Source organism: Pseudorca crassidens, chromosome 8 (genome assembly GCF_039906515.1).
Source record: "Pseudorca crassidens isolate mPseCra1 chromosome 8, mPseCra1.hap1, whole genome shotgun sequence".
Classification (NCBI taxonomy): domain Eukaryota; kingdom Metazoa; phylum Chordata; class Mammalia; order Artiodactyla; family Delphinidae; genus Pseudorca; species Pseudorca crassidens.
Window position 1 is genome coordinate 62,787,817 of NC_090303.1, and position 21,469 is coordinate 62,809,285.

A 21,469-nucleotide genomic window follows, 5' to 3' on the forward strand; every position below is an offset into this window, starting at 1 on the left:
CTTTCTCCAGCTGTGCCTTGAGCCTCCTGTCTCCACACTGCTTTTGCTGCCGCCACTTGGCCTTCTTTTGTCTTCTCGGAGGCGTCATGTCCCTTTGGCTCTTTGCACCTGCTATTTTCCCAGGCCTTGGATACCTCAGAACACTCTTCCTCAACTCTTAACTAACACCTACTTATTCTTCGTATCTCAGCTTAAATCTCACTTCTTCAGAGAAGGCTTCCCTGATTCTTAGACCTGGTGTGGGCCCCCTCTTATATGTTTCCACAGCACCCTGTACTTCTTTGCGGCACTCATCACAGTAAATATCTATTTGGGGAATTAGATGTTTAACATTTGCCTCTACCTGTAGACTGAATGCTCCCTAAAGGAGGGGACATTTGTCTTGTTTCCCACTGTATCCCTGGTGCCTAGCATAGTGCCTGCCACATGGTAAGTGCTAAAGAAATGTTTGCTGAATGAATGAGTGATAGATGAGATTCCTGCATATAGATGAGTGTGTATTCATTCAAATTTACAAATAAAACTCATCACCTATAGTTATGAATGATGTCTTCTTGACTGAATTATTCTCTTAAGATTTTTCATAATTTCACAACCTAGGAACATCTAGATTTTTCTTATACTCGTTTATTTTATTTAATAAGAGCTGTCAAAAGGTCTTTAAATAAAGAGTACATTCCAATAAGCCTGAAGAATATAGCACTTTGCATGGATTCAGTATACGTTCTCCAGAAATAGAGTATTTTATTTGTTGTAGAATTCATTCGTATTACTAATGGGAAATTGTGATGGTCATTCTCAAAGCTGTTACAGACTACATTACGTGTCTCACATTTAATCATTACTTTTCTTGTCATCTCTCAAAAAGCTATGAGGTGGGTCATGTGAGCACTTTCCCTCCATACGGGGAAACTGGAACCAAGGAAAGTAGTTTTCTATGAACCAAAGAAAATTAAAGACGGAAAATGGAGCTAGAAATGAAGAAATCTCTTTGCTTAGGGCTGCTTACCGACAGAGGCTGTAAAGCTTAGCCAAAATAATAAACGGCTGCTAAATACTGAGTTGTAATTAGCTAATAAATTAGCACAACCAAATTCTGATAAGCAAGTGATGATGTACTAATATATGACATTAGTATTCAAGTAAAGAAAATTTCATTCTAAATATAAGAATCTACTTAACCCTTTTTGATATTCACCTCTTTCTCCCCTTCAATATACATTAAGAACATAATTCAGGGAGACTTAACTGGCCTTTATTAGGAAAAGAAAGACTCGAAAACAATCCCTCAAACACAAACGTCTTCCTTCTCTAAATCCTAGGGCATTGTGTCAATGTCATTTACCTAGCAATTAATTATTGCCCATACTTTTATTGTTGTTTTATAACTTTTCACTTCTATAAAGAATTATCTTGTCTCCCTAACTAGACTCTAAGTTTCCTGATAGCAGGGCTTTTCTCCTGATACTTTCATTTCTCTTCTGAAGCTCCTAATATCCGGTATATAATAAGAGCCCAATAAAATTATGCTGAACCATCTGACATTTGCAATTAAACGGGAGAGTGGAAGGCCCAATTAACACCCTAAAATATGTAATCTGGGGGAAATAAACATCAATTTTTAAAAATTGTTCTTTTGGAATTGCTTTATTAGTGAGATTCAGGTGAAGCCCCTCTTCCCTGGGTCATCTGTTCACAAGGCTTTAACTCAGAACCGTGACTCTCAGACCCGAGGCTCTTAGGCCAAAGGTCTCTCCATAGTTCCAGGCTGCTATCACCACCAGCTACTTGAACCTTCCAGAGGCTGCTCCAGTCCAGCACGTCTAAACCCAAATTTATCATTCTGCTGTATCCAAGCCTGCACTTCTCTCCGTGGTCTCTAACAAGGCAAATGGCACCAAACTCACTAATACATCCGAGACAAAACAAGCTTGGAAGACAACTTCTCCTTCTCTCTTTCTCTCTGCTCCATTCTAATGTCAACTGTGCCCCTTATTTTTTCCTCCTCAGTGGTACTACCATAACTGAAGAATCTTCTCCAACTGATCTCCAGGCCTCAAGTCTCATCTCCAATCTGTCCTCCGTACTTCTTCCAGAATAGCCATCCTAAAATTCAAATCTCATTGTGTTACTCTCTAGCTTAAAGTCTTTTGACAATTCCTTAGAACTTAAGGGATAAAGTGTAAACTCCTTAAAATTACATGCATTCAAAAAAAGATTCCCTGAAGGATGAATGGAGAGTGTCTGGAACACATTTGTATGTGTGTGTAACGTGGTCGAAGACCTGCCTCCTTAAACTATGAGCATGTATAGTTTTGAATAAAACAAAAAGTAAATTTTTTAAAATTCCATGTATCACTACCTGGCCCATGCCTTTTTTTCCAACTTTATCTCTCATTCCTCCTTGATGTGTCAATGTCTCCCATACCTCTGTACCTTTGTACACTGTTACCTCCATTCACTAGCTTTATCTATCCCTCAATATTGCGCTAGATGAGCTGCATGAGGATACCTCACAACTACCTTTTAAGGAGAATATCTAAGACCTCTGGGGATGGGTTTGTCAGAGAAGGTAACCCTGTTACCTGTACAGTTGATGGACCAGGGACCAATGTAGGGGCCAACTGCTTCTGAGGTGACCTGGGAGATTTCTGTCCAATAGCTCCATGTTGAATGACAGCAGCTAGACCCAACCACACCCTCTCTTTTGGGATTACCGGTAAGAGGTGAGCATAGGGAAGGGCACTGAGACTCAGGCTATATTCCTAGTTAAGTAGACACAGCTTTTCCAGTTGTCCATAAAAACAGCTCAGAATTCTGAGCTGATGTACTCTGTGCTGACTGGATGACTCCCTGTTTTCCTCACATCTCTGCAGAAGGCTGACATGAATGAAAGAAATCTGTGCAAGTTTCTTCCTTGTGACTCTAAGGACTCTGCTCCGAGTAAGTCTGCAGCTCACTGCTCACACCTTCTCTGGCCCTCCCAGGCAGAGGTGGCTCCCCGTGTGTCCTCTGTAACTACAGTCAACACTTCCCTGTGTTGACTTCCCTGTGTTGACTTCCCTGTGTTGTTCTCTTTAGCTACAGCCTTATATCTTACAGCCTTATGGATTATCTACTTCTGCACAGAGTTTATCAAAGTGCCCGGCACATAACAGACACTGAGCAAATGTTAACTGACTAAACTTCTGTTGCCTGAACACTGATGGCCCTATTAAAAATTTCAGATGAGTAGAAAGAAAGTACAGAGTAGAAAGAAAGTACAGAGTGAGAAGTCTTTATTAAATAAGAAATACAAAACCAAAGATCCAGGCTTCTTGGCCTCTGGATTCCCCCCCGCCTTTGATGTATACTTTGGAAAAGTCACTTAAGTTCTCTGTACTTGAGTGGGGGTATTAGTGAAGACTTTCAGAGACACCAGACTCGAAGTAGCCTATGCAGGAACACAGCCTGACGGATTCGCGTAGCTGGGACAGCAGACAGAATCAGAGAAACAACTGCAGGGACTGGGGCTTGTGGGAGCAGACCCAGGGACTTCCACTCCATCTTCTCCCCTCTGCTCCTCTGTAAGTTCTGGCCTGTCTCCTGTCACTGAAAGCTCTGCTCCACGCAGCAAGAAATGGAGCCAGCAGCAGCCACCAGGAAAACCCAGAAGAGAAAGCAGCACTCTCCCCCAGCCAACAGAAAATCTCAGTGGAGGACTCTACTGCTTCTGCTTGGGTTCTGTGCCACACTTGAGACCAACCACTGTTGCCAGAATGGTGAAATTCTGTGATTGGCCAATCCTGGATCTTGAGCCCATGGAGGGCTGGGGGGCAGGGGGGAGGGTCTACTGCCATAATAAGGGGGATGGGAAAGCTTGGTGAATAGACAGAAACAATAATCCCAGTCTGTGACCCTAATAACCATACACCTGGGGATACTCCAGTAACCAAAACAGATCAAAAAAAAAAAAAAAACTATGTCCTCATGGAACTTATATTTTAGTTGGAGGAAACAGACAATAAACATAATAAACCATATCTCCGTTTATGTTCATAATACTATTTTAGATCATGTAAAAAAAGCATCTTCATAGAGTGTTATAAAAGCATAAATCTTATTGTACTGATTACCTCATAGTTGGGCAAAACAGATATACAAAAGCTCAATTACAATTGTGACAATAAATGCCAAGAAATAAGTGGAACCTGTTCTCTTGCTCTCAATTAAAAAAAATATATATATATAGAAGCACCCTTTTGTCATCATATAACAGGAAAAACTCTTGGTCAGGACCCAGGGTACAAGTTATGAGTCAAAACCATACAGCCGTGAGGCTCCCCCTCAACATCAGAGGAAGCAAGTGCAGTCGTCATGTTTTCCCTGCTGGAAGATTCCCTAACAAAACAGGCATTGGGAGGGGCTCTTAACAATTCCACCCACTCCTACAGAGGATAGAGTAAGGACAACAGCACTTGGGGGACAACGGAGGAAATGGAAACACAAAAAAAAGAGGCTCCTTCCTCAAGGAACTTCTATTTTAATTGGAGGAAACAGACAATAAGCATAATAAATAAATTAAATATATAGTATTAAGACAGTGAAATGTGCTAGAGAAAAAAGGAAAGCGTGGAAAGGGGGATGTGCGGGGCTTGTAATATAGAGAGGACCATCCCCTATATTCTCCACACTGTAGATTCTTGGCAACGATCCTCTTGCTGCTGGTAAAGACCACTCCAGGCAAGTGCAGAAAAGGGGAGGAAAAGAGAGAACCTGGGTAAACCTAAGAGTGGGATCCTGCCCTGGGTCGTGGCTTTGCCACATTTTGCCCAGTTGCCACCTCAGTTTAGATTCCTGTGCCCAACCTGGGTAATGATGTTAATTAAATCCACCTCCCATCTAGTTCATGGAATATTGTGTTGATAGTACCACGTGGCCTGTAAGCTGTCCCAGATACACATTTACCTTCATTTTGAATACTGAAAAGTTCATCTTTGGGTCTTTATGCTTCCTTCATCACCTATTCATTGAGCATCTACTATGTGCCAAACCCTGTTCTAGGCACTGGAGGTACAGCAGTGAGCAAGACACACGAAGTGTCTGTCCTAAGGAACTGACATTCTACTGGAGGAGATGAAAAATTCAAGGATAGATTAAGTAGGCGAGATACTGACAATACCACTAAATAGTCCAGGCATGAGATGACCAAGTCCTGAAACTTAGATGGCTCTCAAACAAGGTGAAACAAATTCCTATCTGTGGTCACCTGTAAAGCCCCTTCTATACAGGTATCATGGTAATAAATTGGTATGAAAATTCAATTTTGGCTATTGAGTTTTTCTAAAATGTTGAAAGAACAGCTTCCTTTCTCTTACTGTTAATCCACTGTGGGAGCAAAGAGACACACACCCTTCCATCTCCTAAGGTTTCTATTTTGTTAACTGCAAAAGTGTTACTCCAAGTTGTATAAAAAAGCATGCGCTTTGGTTTCCGGAATCTTTAGCTACTTATTATAGCACAACTGTTTTGTTAAAAAAACAAAAAAAAAAGTGGTAGTAAGAACCATAACAGTAGTAAAAAAAAAAAAATGTCATAACAATAGTAACATGTCCTTTTTCAAATCAGAAAGTGAAGCTACAGATCTCCTGGGACTGCTGTTGGGCAGGGTGTTTCAGTAGGAAGGGTAAAAAGAGAAGGATTCAAAAACACACATTTGGAAAAGAATCAACCCACACCTTTTATGTTCCAAGGTACAGGGTGCTAGGTAAACACAAGAGACTTGAAAACAAAAATGCAGACAACAATTTGGGGAGAGAAGCCTAACAGATGAAACAGAGGAAGCTACAAGACAGTGCGTTGTAAGCTCTGAATGCTTTTTCACACAAGTTTCCCACCTCAACCTGGCTGATTTGCCCAAACACTCTTCCCCAGCCTGAGTTGCTCTGTGGAGTTGGTTGGAATTGTAAAGCAGCCTGAGAGAAGCTGTTCCTGAGTGTGCGCACATGAGTCCCTCCAGCCGGGATGTCAAGGAGACCAGCCTGACACCACTTTGACATTGTATATTTTGGACCCAGATTTTGTGGACGCAACAAACTTTCTGTGTGCACCACAATATGATCACATGGAGTGTTCATCACATATAACATGAGCTTATTGTAAACACCTCTCTGAAAGAGGTGCTGCATTGCGTGCATCTCAACTGTTGGAAGAGCCTGCCAGCCAGAAAGACAAGATTTCCAAATAAGTTTACAGCCTCTGCTTGCAGCAGCCAGACAACCCCAAAATCATATTATTTGGCATGGTTTCACATTTAGATCAATGGCAATGAAACTCACTTTGATTATTGATGGAAGGGCTTTTATAAATTGCACTTTAAATGGGGATACCTTGAAGAAACACCTACCTTATTGCTTCCCTTTAGAAACTGTGAATATCCTGGTTGGAATGTGGTCTCCCCCAAGATAAAGATAACTTAGATCAGTGCCCTTCTGACTTGTTTTGGGGTGTGTGTGTGTGTGTGTGTGTGTGTGTGTGTGTGTGCTTTCAAAAACAATAACTGCAGCAAAACAAACTGCCAAGGAGCTGGTTTTCCCATCACTGCCCTTGGTAGGAACAGAAGGTCTGGAGAATATACTTGGAGATAACCTATTTTTTTTTTTTTATCTGCACTAGATATTTGATGCCAAATATCTGGGAAATGAGTATCTGGTGGTTATGGAAGGTATCTTTGGGACCTGCCTGGTCAACTGAGGAGCAAGCTGTAACCATACAGCTGTCACTACAGCTTCCTGACTGGGATAACCAGCAGTTCATTGTTTATGAAATCTTTTCACAGAAAATAACACATATTTTCAGGTCACCTCTCCTCAGTACCCAAAAACAGACAGCACCCAATGAAGTGGATGAAATTCAGAGATCTCTGTTCACCAGTCCAACTAGAATTCTGGTCACTGTATTGAAAGCAAACGCCCTATTTCACTGTTCAAATATTACTAGGAAACTCCAATATTGGTTCTGAACCCTACTTTCTCCAAAAATAGTCCTTCCTTTCAGTAACTCTTTTCCTGCTAGAAAGAATCCTAAGAAAATATCAGAAGTTGAAGTAGGCTAGGGAGAGGGAGAGGAAAATCTAACAGGCAGAATACATGCTGAATTTGAACTGTTGGTAAGTTCTTGGACCACCTGCCAAGGTGTCTGCAAGCATTCTGCAGAGAATAACTCTTCCTTTGATTAAAAGTCTGTGACCTGAGTCCCCAAACTTTTCTCCCCTGACAAACAAACAAACAAACAGAAATATCTCCATGAATACTGAGCTACTATAACTGAAATCTAAGGACATCTCCTCTTCCCCAAAGAAAGCATGACTTGGAAACAGCAAGGCATTCCGAAGCACTCAGAAAGACAAGTCTCGCTATTGAAAGGAAGGTAGCAGTGACTGTAATTAACAGAGAAGCGGTTGTGGGACTTCTAGCGTTGTATTTTGAAGGGTCATGCAGGAATTGGGGTGAGCAGTCGTGACTGTGGCTGTGTAGTAAAATACCGATGAGAGGGAAATAGGGCGAAAGAAGTAAACAGATCTACTTACAGCCCTCGGAGCCGAAGCCAGATTTTCTCGATCTGTTCTGGTTGCAGGTATTTCAGAGAGTTGCTCTCAAATTCTTCAATCTCCTTGGTTGGCGACTCCATAGCTGCAGGTTATCACTGGGAGTGAGGCTGAGAGACTTTGGGCTCTCCTCTCCCGCCTCTTTGCCCAGCCCTGCCCTCGAGCCCCAGTCAGGTGGCGAGCGCGTCTGCCTGTCACTTTCTGCGTGCGCTCCCCCTTCTGCGACCCCCAAATCATGGCTTAAGGCGGGCCCGGAGGGCCGGCGACCCCGGACCCAGGTGCTCCCCGGAGGCAGCTGCGGGAACCAGCCATGCTCCTGGGCTAATGACAAGGGTAGGAATTGTGCTCCTGATTTAGGAGAAAACACCTCAGACCTGTTCGGGTTCTTTTTTTTTTTTTTTTTCTCAAACAAAGCCAAGGAAGCGAACAGTTTGGCAGCTGAAGGACTGCAGGGGGGGAATGGGAGGACCGAGTGAGGAGGAGAGGCGGCGAGGAGGGAGAAAGTGAGAAGGGGAGACCGAGGAGGCGGGTGAGCCTAGGGGGAGCCGACGCGGGGCTGGGCGGTCCGGGGCTGGGCGGTCCGACCCGGAGGCCGTGCACCCAGGCTCCACCCGCGCCCCCTGCCCTGGGGCGCCCCGCGGCTCCCCCTCCCGGTCGCTCTCTCCCCAGCCACGCTGCCGTCCCGCCCCCTCTCTGTTTTCTGTCACTTACCAGCAGCTCTGCTGACAAGCGAGAAAACTGACAACTGAGAAGAGTCGTCTGCGAGCGCGCCGGGACCGGCGTCTGGTCTAGCACCCGCGGGCGCGGAGAGAGGGGCGCGCCGGGCACCGCCGGCGGCAGGGCACACGCTTGCCGGGCTCCAGCCCCGCACCCGGAGACCCGCGCGCGCCAGGGCGGCCCGCCGTAGCGCAGGGCCCCCAGCCCCGGCGCGCCGATGACTCCCGAAGCCCGCACAAAATGAATAGCACGGCACCGCTCGCGGAAATCCCAGGGAACCGAGGTCCGTGTCCTCCCAGGGGGCCGGTGGGGCAAACAGCCCCGGCGACGTTCCGCGGAGTTTGTGCTTGGAGCTTTCATTCACAGCGCTCACTTCCACGCCCGCCACAGAGGCGGTTCCATTTTGAAATATTAAAGCAATTGACAGGGACTAAAGTAACCACACATCACACTTAGAAAGTCCCGATATGTTCTTGCTAATGGGAGTCACCTCTCTCTCTCCCTCCCTCCCTCCCTCTCTCTCTCTCTCTCTCTCTCTGTCCTCTCTCTCTCTCTCTGTCTGTCTCTCTCCCCCCAAAATGGTGTGAAGAAAGGAAAATAAAAACAAAAGTAAGGAAGTTGGAGTTTCCACTGATTCATGACAGACTCCTCAAAGGGTCCCTGGGCAGATGTTGACACTGGAGAGGAGTTTCAGCTCCAAGAAGCTACAACTCAGTATCTGCATCCCCCTAGGTCATTCACAATGTCAATGAAGTGTAATGCTCAGGCAGAGTGGGACCAGGTAATGCAGTTAAGAGGGGAGGAGAGAGGTGGGATTAAAAGAAAGACCAAAGACAGAAAAAGAAAAGAAAGAAAAGATCCTGGCTGAAGCTGACTGAGGCCCAGACATCACAGGAACTGGTGGTTAAGCTCCCTTCCAGATGCAGCCAACCACCACTTCCCACTTCCCAGCGGCCACTTCAAACCTGGGACTCAGGGCTCCTGAGATTCAGGACGCAGCTTGCCCTATAATGGTATTGTCCCTCATTGGCAGTTAATGATTCAGTCACACTCCCAGCATTCTTATTCTATCCATCAGATACTTGCCTGCTTCTCAAAATTCAGATAAACTTAAAGGTGAGAACTAGTTTTTCTCCATTGCTCAAGTAAAGTTCCATTCAAGTGGCCTTGATAAAGAAATTTTTAAAGCAGTGTTTAAATCCTAAATGCTCATCCATTTGGAAGTGGGCATTTACTTTCCAGAAATTAGAGATGAGAGTGATGAGGATGGCATGGCTAGCCCCATTCACTGCAGTGGAGAAGGTACCTGCCTGAAGGTGAGATGACAGACCTTTTTGACTGAAAAGAACTTACATACTCACCTACCACACAAGCTGAAGTCATCTCATTAAAGTCAGTCCTTAAGGATTTTCTGGAAGCACATACAGTTCCAGTGAGTTAAAGCATTACTCTCAAGCAAAGACAGCATTAAGCAGTCAACATCTTACGATAAAATTTGTTTACCTGAGGAAACCAATTTACCAACCCAATGTCACCCAATGCAAAACTGTGACTTCCATGGAATTGGACTTTAAGAGATTATTTTATGTTATTTTATTTTTTAACATCTTTATTGGAGTATAATTGCTTTACAATGGTGTGTTAGTTTCTGCTTTATAACAAAGTGAATCAGCTATACATATACATATATCCCCATATCTCCTCCCTCTTGCATCTCCCTCCCAGCCTCCCTATCCCACCCCTCTAGGTGGTCACAAAGCACCAAGCTGATCTCCCTGTGCTATGTGGCTGCTTCCCACTAGCTATCTATTTTATATCTGGTAGTATTTATATGTCCATGCCACTCTCTCACTTCGTCCCAGCTTACCCTTCCCCCTCCCTGTGTCCTCAAGTCCATTCTCTACGTCTGCGTCTTTATTCCTGTCCTGCCCCTAGGTTCTTCAGAACCTTTTTTTTTTTTTTGATTCCATACATATGTGTTAGCATATAGTATTTGTTTTTCTCTTTCTGACTTACTTCACTCTGTATGACAGACTCTAGGTCCATCCACCACTACAAATAACTCAATTTCTTTTTCTTTTTATGGCTGGGTAATATTCCATTGTATATATGTGCCACATCTTCTTTATCTATTCATCTGTCGATGGACACTTAGGTTGCTTCCATGTCCTGGCAATTGTAAACAGAGCTGCAGTGAACATTGTGGTACATCATTCTTTTTGAATTATGGTTTTCTCAGGGTATATGCCCAGTAGTAGGATTGCTGGGTCATATGGTAGTTCTAGTTTTAGTTTTTTAAGGAAACTCCATACTGTTCTCCATAGTGGCTGTATCAATTTACATTCCCACCAACAGTGCAGGGGGGTTCCCTTTTCTCCACACTCTTTCCAGCATTTGTTGTTTGTAGATTTTCTGATGATGCCCATTCTAAACCATGTGAGATGATACCTCATTGTAGTTTTGATTTGCATTTCTCTAATGATTAGTGATATTGAGCAGCTTTTCATGTGCCTCTTGGCCATCTGTTTGTCTTCTTTGGAGAAATGTCTATTTAGGGTCTTCTGCCCATTTTTTGATTGGGTTGTTTGTTTTCTTGATATTGAGCTACATGAGCTGCTTGTATATTTTGGAGATTAATCCTTTGTCAGTTGCTTCATTTGCAAATATTTTCTCCCATTCTGAAGGTTGTCTTTTCCTCTTGTTTATGGTTTCCTTTGCTGTGCAAAAGCTTTGAAGTTTCCTTAGGTCCCATTTGTTTATTTTTGTTTTTATTTCCATTTCTCTAGGAGGTGGGTCAAAAAGGATCTTGCTGTGATTTATGTCATAGAGTGTTCTGCCTATGTTTTCCTCTAAGAGTTTGATAGTTTCTGGCCTTACATTTAGGTCTTTAATCCATTTTGAGCTTATTTTTGTGTGTGGTGTTAGGGAGTGTTCTAATTTCATTCTTTTACATGCAGCTGTCCAGTTTTCCCAGCACCACTTATTGAAGAGGCTGTCTTTTCTTCATTGGATATTCTTGCCTCCTTTATCAAAAATAAGCTGACCATATGACATAATAACATGGTGTATCTAAAAGTAGTAATATGTTGGTGGAGAGAAGGCAAACTCTTCCTAATGTAGTTTAGAAAGAACCCTGAATGAGAAGCAAGGAATCCCGTGGTGTTTTGTAGTACTTTGGCCTCAGTGTTCTCATCTGTGAAGTGGGAGCACTGGTCACTCAGAGATGGGATATGGAGAAGGCAGAGGTGGACCCTGACCCTGAGAACTAAGTACTCCACTTCCTCATTCAACCAGAGCATCTCTTTCTTTACTTTTAAAATCTGAGGTAGGCATTAGAATCCCTTATAAGATGTTAATTTGAAGTAAAATATTCTGTTGCTTAAGAAATTCGAAGATGTCTAAATTAGATTATCTTTAAGGTTCCTCCAGCTCCAAAAACTACTATGGCTCTAAAATAAAGAAAAGTTATATCCTTATTAACTTTCTCATACATGTTTACTTTTTAAGTTTTCTAAAATGAAACAAAATCATGTTTTACAAACATTTTTAAAGACTATTTTTGGTTCTCTTTCTCTGATTAGCTTACTTAAAGTGAAAGGCTATTCTTTTCCTTTTTCTTTCAAAATTTGCTTTTCTCTGACTTGATCAAAATCCCACTAATGGGCTTCCCTGGTGGTGCAGTGGTTGAGAGTCTGCCTGCCGATGCAGGGGACACGGGTTCGTGCCCCAGTCCGGGAAGATCCCACATGCCAAACTCCATTTGGGGATCATACTTCTGTCTTGTATCCCCAAAACAAGTCGTTAAAATAATCTCTTGGATTGGAAGAATCAACATTGTGAAAATGATTACACTACCCAAAGCAATCTACAGATTCAATGCAATCCCTATCAAACTACCAATGGCATTTTTCACAGAACAAAAAATTTCACAATTTGTATGGAAACACAAAAGACCCTGAATAGCCAAAATCTTGAGAAAGAAGAACAGAGCTAGAGGAATCATGCTCCCTGACTTCACACAGTACTACAAAGCCACAGTAATCAAAACAGTATGGTACTGGCACAAAAATAGACACAGAAATCAATGGAACAGGATAAAGAGCCCAGAAATAACCCCACGAACTAACAGTCAATTAATCTAAACAAAGGAGGCAAGAATATACAATGGAGAAAAGACAGTCTCATCAATAAGTGGTGCTGGGAAAACTGGACAGCTACATGTTAAAAAATGAAATTAGAACATTCTCTAACACTGTATACAAAAATAAACTCAAAATGGATTAAAGACCTAAATTTAAGATTGGATACTATAAAACTCTAGAGGAAAGCACAGGCAGAACACTCGTTGACATAAATTATAGAAATATTTTTTGGATCCGTCTCCTAAAATAAAGGGAAAAAAAGCAAAATAAACAAACAGGACCTAATCAAACTTAAAAGCTTTTGCACAGCAAAGGAAACCATTGACAAAATGAAAAGACAGCCTACTGAATGGGAGAAAATATTTGCAAATGATATGACTAATAAGAGATTAATATCCAACATATATAAACAGTTCATATAACTCAACATCAAAAAAACAAACAACCCAATTAAAAATTGGGCAGAAAAACTGAATTGACATTTTTTCAAAGAGGAAATGCAGATGGCCAACAGGCACATGAAAAGATGCTCAACATCACTAGTCACGAAGGAAATTCAAACCAAAACCACAATGAGATATCACCTCACACCTGTCAGAATGGCTATCATCAAAAAGAACACAAATAACAAATGTTGGCGAGGATGTGGAGAAAAGGGAATCTTTGTACACTGTTTGTGGGTATGTAAATTGGTGCAGACACTGTGGAAAACATTATGGAAATTTCTCGAAAAACTAAAAATAGAACTACCATATGACCCAGCAATTCTACTCCTCGCTATGTATCAGAAAAAAAATAAAAACACTAATTCGAAAAGATACGTGCATGGGAACTTCCCTGGTGGTCCAGTGGTTAGGACTGGGCACTTCCACTGCAGGAGGTATGGGTTTGATCCCTGGTTAGGGAACTCAGACCCCACAAACTGCACAGCATGGCCAAAAAAAAAGAAAGAGAAGATATGGGCACCCAATGTTCATAACAGCATTATTTACAATTACCAAGGTATGAAGCAACCTAAGTGTCCATCAACAGATGAATGTCTAAAGAAGATGTGTATATTCCATATACACAATGGAATACTACTCAGCCATAAAAAAGAATGAAATTTTGCCATTTGCAGCAATATGGATGGACTTGGAGGGCACTATGCTAAGTGAAATAAGTCACACGAGAAAGACAAATACTGTATGATCTCTCTTATATGTGGAATCTAAAAAAATACAAGAAACTAGTGAATAAAACAAAAAAGAAGCAGACTCACAGATATAGAGAAAAAACTAGTGGTTACTAGTGGGGAGAGGTGGGGAGAGGCAATATAGGGATGGGGGAGGGGGAATGCAAACTATTGAGTGTAAGATAGGCTACAGAGATGCATTGTACAACACAGGGAATATAGCCAATACTTTGTAATAACTGTGAAGTGGAGTATAACCTTTAAAATTGCATAAAAACTAAAACCAAAAATAAATAAATAAAACCTTTGGTTCAAGAAAAAAAATAAAGTAAAATAGTGCCCCAAATAGACAAAGAGTAACTTAGCCTAAGTACTATCAAACCTCTGCATAATCAGCATTAAGTATCAGAAGATCAGAAGGAAAGTGAACTCCCTGTACCTGGCAGAGTTCAAGGAGAAGCTGCATGACCATCAGACAAGGGAGCAGAAATCAGGCTTCACAGGCATGAGAATGACCCCTCAGTTCCCCTTCATCACTACAATGTCACAATTCAATAATAACTGCAATAAAAACAACCACTACCCTTACTGGCTATTGAGAACTACCATGTGCCAAGCACCATGCTAAAAGCACATCACAGGTTGGTTCATTTTCACCCTCAACAAAACACTTCAGAAGAATTCATTATGTCCATTTACAAGTAAAGACAGAAGAGGCACCCAAAAGTCAGATCAATTTTGCAAAGACGTACTGCTAAAATGGCAAAGCCAGGTTTTAAACCAAGACCATAGTGCAAAGTTCTTTTCCCTTTGTTATTATCTCTTCCCTACAGACACATAAAAAGACAAATTAAAAGGTATATAACAGAGAGGGTGGAGCTGCAGGAGCACATATGAGGGGTCCCGAAAACTGCGGGGGAATTACAGTAGCTACGTAGTGGAGATAATATCTGAACTGGATCTTGAAGGTGGAAGGTGGGTGGAGGCAGGTGATTCTAGAAAGATGGAACTGTATGAGAAGATACACAGAAGCCTGAGAAGGGGTGGAGTGGCCAGTGACCCACAAACAATTTTGTGGCTTGACTATAAGTGCATGACTAAGAAGAACAGGAGAAAAGTGCTGGCAGTGTCAGCCAGACCTGTGTGGTCATGGAAGAAGTTTGGGCTCTCTTCTGCAGACGATAGGGAGCTATGGGTGGCTCTAGGCAGAGGGAAGCATGGTCACATGTGGAGGGTACCTGCTGCCTGAATATGCATCATATACTGAGGTCAGCTCAGGGAACCTGCCTCAGGACCATGCAACAACCATGGGGCAAATGATAACCAGGGCTCCATAAGAGGAATCCAACTACCAAATGCAAACAAGCTCCTCAGCTTACCAAGGAAGAGCTAGACAAAGAAAACAGACAAAATCAGAAAAAGCACAGCATTATCTCCCATGAACACCCATCTTCTAGCTACAAGATTATGATTGCTTGCTTTGGCCTCCATGAAGCAAGCCAGTGTCCTTGATACATTTTTCATAATTTGGCAATGGCGTCATCTAGAGTCTTTTCACGGGAAAATTCTGGAGAAGCATTTAGGACATTGGAAGTAGCACCATCAAGCAGAGCAGCCCCTCTTTCCTGCCCACACCAAGTGTGAGCCAGCCCCCAGGACACACTGTCATCACAGGCTCTTCTCTCCCATGGGCGTTTCTTTCCAGCAAGGGGCCTCTTTGGTGACAGTCACACTGCTTTCCCCTTTGATGTCTTCTCTTTTTGGTTTCATAGTTTGGGGCAGATTCTATACTAGGAACTACCTCCACCAGGAAAAAAAAAAGATGCAAAAAGAGACAGTGGACTGACGAAGCCCTGAGGACGAAGCCCCATGTGAAATGGGGCTCAACCATCCAGAGTGTAGCCCAGCGAGGCAGGGAGAGGAGATGGGAGGAGAGACAGGATGGAGTCCCAGCTCAGGGGTGGTCTGATGTAACCTGCATGTGATCCAGTTTTTGCCCCTACCTCTGGAAGGATCCTTCAGTTACTCTGACAGGAGAAGTTCATGTAACCCTTCCAGTGGAGGTAAATACAGGAAAAGGAAAGGACTAGGAGTAGCACTGAATCGCCTGTGACCCAGAACAAGATGTTTCTCTTCTCTTCTCTGGCCATGGCTGGGTTGGGCTCAGTGACCTCTGGATCTTTTCCCAGCTCTCACATACCCTGATTCAAAACCTTCAGCCTGATCTGAGCTAACCAAGCTTTTCATTGACCCAAAAAAGCTGTAGGAAAACCTGGAGTCTAGCCCCTGGCTAGATTTGACTATAACAAACATGGCCTAGGTTGGCCAATCAGAGCCATCCACCTCCTATCTCTGAACAAAGTGATTGGTCTGAAGGTGACATGTAACTAAAGCAGATCCAACACCAGTTCCTTATGGGAGATTCGATGTGGTCCCTGGGAAAGAGAGAGGAGGTCTATTTGTCTTTTCTCTGGGATAACAGAGAAAAGCAGACAGAAGAACCAAAAAGACAAAGAAAAAAATGTGAAAGGGTCTTTCGAGCCCCTTGATCCTGCTATTCCTGAAGCCAGAACTACCCATGGACTTTTAAGTTATATGAACAAAATAAATATCTCCTCCACCCCCCCACCCATTTTTTTTTCACTTAAACTAGCGTGAATCAGATTTCTGTCACTGACGACTAAGAGAATCCTAACTAATACAACTCCTCCCTTAGAGAACTACTGTAAGGAATTTTTTGAAAAAACATGTATGACCAGTGCCTTAAACCCTGAAGGCTCTTGTGAGACAGTAGTTCCTCCCCTATCTTACCCGTCCAACAGCACATGAAGGAAGGGAAGATGGAAAATGGTACTGGAACCTTGGCGTGCACAGCACCCAAGATAAATATAGAGACTTTATTATCCTGGTAAAGAGATAAGTCAAAAATTGTGTTTCAGCATTGAAGGGATTACTTTTGAAGATGGCGGAGTAGAAGGACGTGCTCTCACTCCCTCTTGCGAAAACACCAGAATTACAACTAGCTTCTGGACAATCATCGACAGGAAGACACTGGAACTCACGAAAAAAGGTACTCCACATCCAAAGACAAAGGAGAAGCCATGATAAGACGGCAGGAGGGGCGCAATCACAGTAAAATCAAATCCCATAACTGGTGGGTGGGTGACTCACAGACTGGCAAACACTTATACCACAGAAGTCCACCCACTGGAGTGAAGATTCTAAGCCCCACGTCAGGCTTCCCAACCTGGGGGTCAGGCAACTGGAGGAGAAATTCCTAGAGAATCAGACTTTGAAGCCTAGTGGGAACTGATTGCAGGACTTCCACAGGACTGGAGGGGAACAGAGACTCCACTCTTGGAGGCACACACAAAGTAGTGTGCACATCGGGACCCAGTGGAAGGAGCAGTGACCCCAAGGGAGACTGAACCAGACCTACCTGCTAGTGTTGGAGGGTCTCCTACAGAGGCAGGGGTGGCTCCGTTTCACCATGGGGACAAGGACACTGGCAGCAGAAGTTCTGAGAAGTACTCCTTGGCGTGAGCCCTCCCAGAGTCTCTCATTAGCTCCACCAAAGAGCCCAGGAAGACTCCTGTGTTGGGTCGCCTCAGGTCAAACAACAAACAGGGAGAGAACCCAGCCCCAACCATCAACAGTCAAGTGGATTAAAGTTTTACTGAGCTCTGCCCACCAGAGCAACAGTCAGCTCTACCCACCACCAATCCCTCCCATCAAGTCTCTTAGATAACCTCATCCACCAGAGGGCAGACAGCAGAAGCAAGAAGAACTACAATCCTGCAGCCTGTGGAACAAAAACCACATTCACAGAAACACAGACAAGATGAAAAGCCAGAGGGCTATATACTAGATGAAGGAACAGGATAAAACCTCAGAAAAACAACTACATGAAGTGGAGACAGGCAACCTTCCAGAAAAAGAATTCAGAATAATGATAATGAAGATGATCCTGGACCTCAGAAAAAGAATGGAGGCAAAGATCGAGAAGATGCAAGAAATGTTTAACAAAGACCTAGAAGAATTAAAGAACAAACAAACAGAGATGAACAATACAATAACTGAAATGGAAACTACACTAGAAGGAATCAATAGCAGAATAACTGAGGCAAAAGAACGGATAAGTGACCTGGAAGACAGAATGGTGGAATTCACTGCTGCGGAACAGAATAAAGAAAAAAGAATGAAAAGAAATGAAGACAGCCTAAGAGGCCTCTGGGACAACATTAAACGCAACAACATTCGCATTATAGGGGTCCCAGAAGGAGAAGAGAGAGAGAAAGAACCAGAGAAAATATTTGAAGAGATTATAGTCGAAAACTTCCCTAACATGGGAAAGGAAATAGCCACCCAAGTCCAGGAAGCGCAGCAAGTCCCATACAGGAGAAACACGCCGAGACACATAGTAATCAAATTGGCAAAAATTAAAGACAAAGAAAAATTATTTAAAGCAGCAAGGGAAAAACGACAAATAGCACACAAGGGAACTCCCATAAGGTTAACAGCTGATTTCTCAGCAGAAACTCTACAAGCCAGAAGGGAGTGGCATGATATACATAAAGTGATGAAAGGGAAGAACCTACAACCAAGAATACTCGACCCTTCAAGGATTTCATTCAGATTCGGTGGAGAATTCAAAAGCTTTACAGACAAGCAAAAGCTAAGAGAATTCAGCACCACCAAACCAGCTCTACAACAAACGCTAAAGGAACTTCTCTAAGTGGGAAACACAAGAGAAGAAAAGGACCTACAAAAACAAACCCAAAACAATTAAGAAAATGGTCATAGGAACATACATATTGATAATTACCTTAAACGTGAATGGATTAAATGCTCCAACCAAAAGACACAGGCTTGCTGAATGGATACAAAAACAAGACCCGTATTTATGCTGTCTACAAGAGACCCACTTCAGACCTAGGGACACATACAGACTGAAAGTGAGGGGATGGAAAAAGATATTCCATGCAAATGGAAATCAAAAGAAAGCTGGAGTAGCTATACTCATATCACATAAAATAGACTTTAAAATAAAGAATGTTACAAGAAACAAGGAAGGACACTACATAATGATCAAGGGATCAATCCAAGAAGAAGATATAACAATTATAAATATATATGCACCCAACATAGGAGCACCTCAATACATAAGGCAACTGCTAACAGCTATAAAAGAGGAAATCAACAGTAACACAGTAATAGTGGGGGACTTTAACACCTCACTTACACCAATGGACAGATCATACAAAATGAAAATACATAAGGAAACAGAAGCTTTAAATGACACAATAGGCCAGATAGATTTAATTGATATTTATAGGACATTCCATCCAAAAGCAGCAGATTGCACTTTCTTCTCAAGTGCGGACGAAACATTCTCCAGAATAGATCACATCCTGGGTCACAAATCAATTTATGATATGATTACGATTTATGATAAAAACTCTCCAGAAAGTGGGCATAGAGGGAACCTCCCTCAACATAATAAAGGCCATATACGACAAACCCATGGCAAACCTCATTCTCAATGGTGAAAAACTGAAAGCATTTCCTCTAAGATCAGGAACGAGACAAGGATATCCACTCTCACCACTATTATTCAACATAGTTTTGGAAGTCCTAGCCACGGCAAACAGAGAAGAAAAAGAAATAAAAGGAATACAAATTGGAAAAGAAGAAGTAAAACTGTCACTGCAGATGACATGATACTATACATAGAGAATCCTAAAGATGTCACCAGAAAACTACTAGAGCTAATCAATGAATTTGGTAAAGTTGCAGGATACAAAATTAATGCACAGAAATCTCTTCCATTACTATACATTAATGATGAAAAAATCTGAAAGAGAAATTATGGAAACACTCTCATTTACCATTGCAACAAAAAGAAAAAAATACCTAGGAATAAACCTACCTAGGGAGACAAAAGATCTGTATGCAGAAAACTATAAGACACTGATGAAAGAAATTAAAGATGATACAAACAGATGGAGAGCTATACCATGTTCTTGGATTGGAAGAATTAGCATTGTGAAAATGACTATACTACCCAAAGCAATCTACAGATTCAATGCAATCCCTATCAAATTACCAATGGCATTTTTTACAGAACTAGAACAAGTCATCTTAAAATTTGTATGGAAACACAAAAGACCCCGAATAGCCAAAGCAGTCTTGAGGGACAAAAATGGAGCTGGAAGAATCAGACTCCCTGACTTCAGACTATACTACAAAGCTACAGTAATCAAGACAATATGGTACTGGCACAAAAACAGAAATGTAGATCAATGGAACAAGATAGAAAGCCCAGAGATAAACCCACACACCTATGGTCCACTAATCTATGACAAAGGAGGCAAAGATATACAATGGAGGAAAGACAGTCTCTTCAATAAGTGGTGCTGGGAAAACTGGACAGCTACATGTAAAAGAATGAAATTAGAATACACCCTAACACCATACACAAAAATAAACTCAAAATGGATTTGAGACCTAAATGTAAGACTGGACACTATAAAACTCTTAGAGGAAAACATAGGAAGAACACTCTTTGACATAAATCACAGCAAAATCTTTTTTGATACATCTCCTAGAGTAATGGAAATAAAAACAAAAATAAACAAATGGGACCTAATGAAACTTCAAAGCTTTTGCACAGCAAAGGAAACCATGAACAAGACGAAAAGACAACCCTCAGAATGGGAGAAAATATTTGCAAATGAATAAACAGACAAAGGATTAATCTCCAAATTATATAAACAGCTCGTGCAGCTCAATATTAAAGAAACAAACAACCCAATCCCAAAATGGGCAGAAGACCTAAATAGACATTTCTCCAAAGAAGAGATACAGATGGCCAAGAAGCACATGAAAAGCTGCTCAACATCACTAATTATTAGAGAAATGCAAATCAAAACTACAATGAGGTACCACCTCACACCAGTTAGAATGGGCATCATCAGAAAATCTACAAACAACAAATGCTGGAGAGGGTGTGGAGAAAAGGGAACCCCCCTGCACTGTTGGTGGGAATGTAAATTGATACAGCCATTATGGAGAACACTACGGAGATTCCTTAAAAAACTAAAAATAGAATTACCATATGATCCAGCAATCCCACTACTGGGCATATACCCTGAGAAAGCCATAATTCAAAAAGACACACGCACCTCAATGTTCACTGCAGCACTATTTACAATAGCCAGGACATGGAAGCAACCTAAATGCTCATCGACAGATGAATGGATAAAGTCGTGGTATATATATACAATGGAATATTACTCATCCATAAAAACGGAACGAAATTGAGTCATTTGTTGAGACATGGATGGATCTAGAGACTGTCATACAGAGTGAAGTAAGTCAGAAAGAGAAAAAGAAATATCATATATTAACGCATGTATGTAGAAACTAGAAAAATGGTACAGATGAACTGGTTTGCAGGGCAGAAGTGGAGACACAGATGTAGAGAACAAACGTACGGACACCAAGGGGGGAAAACCATGGTGGGGTGGGGATTGTGGTGTACTGTATTGGGCGATTGGTATTGACATGTATACACTGATGTGTATAAAACTGATGACTAATAAGAACCTGCAGTATAAAAAAACAAACAAAAACAACAAATACTAAACTTTCTTTAGGTTATTTGTATGGAAATATGTTAATACAAATGTTTCAGACATTACATGAAATTTCTAAAAATCTTATATGTTCAGGTATAATGTTATAAGTCATAATTCTAGTTATTACTTTAAAATGTATATCTCAGAAATAACTAAATTTCCTTGTCAATTGCATTATTATGAACTTACATCAAATCTTTAAAAAAAATTT

The 21,469-nt window shown here is 41.9% G+C and overlaps 1 protein-coding gene across 10 annotated transcripts in view; it reads right to left on the reverse strand.

Moving 5' to 3' along the window:
• PDE1C (phosphodiesterase 1C) overlaps window positions 1-21,469 on the reverse strand; it is a 547,523-nt gene that overhangs the window by 257,485 nt on the left and 268,569 nt on the right. Inside the window, exon 1 of one of the 10 annotated variants that reach the window (XM_067746679.1) lies at window positions 7,568-8,088. The exons of 8 other annotated variants lie outside the window; for them this stretch is intronic. In XM_067746679.1, the coding sequence (XP_067602780.1) occupies window positions 7,568-7,668 (101 nt within the window). In that variant the 5' untranslated portion in view covers window positions 7,669-8,088. Of the gene's footprint in view, window positions 1-7,567; window positions 8,089-21,469 lie in introns of those variants that run through there. One more of the 10 variants, XM_067746677.1, reaches the window with a different exon arrangement.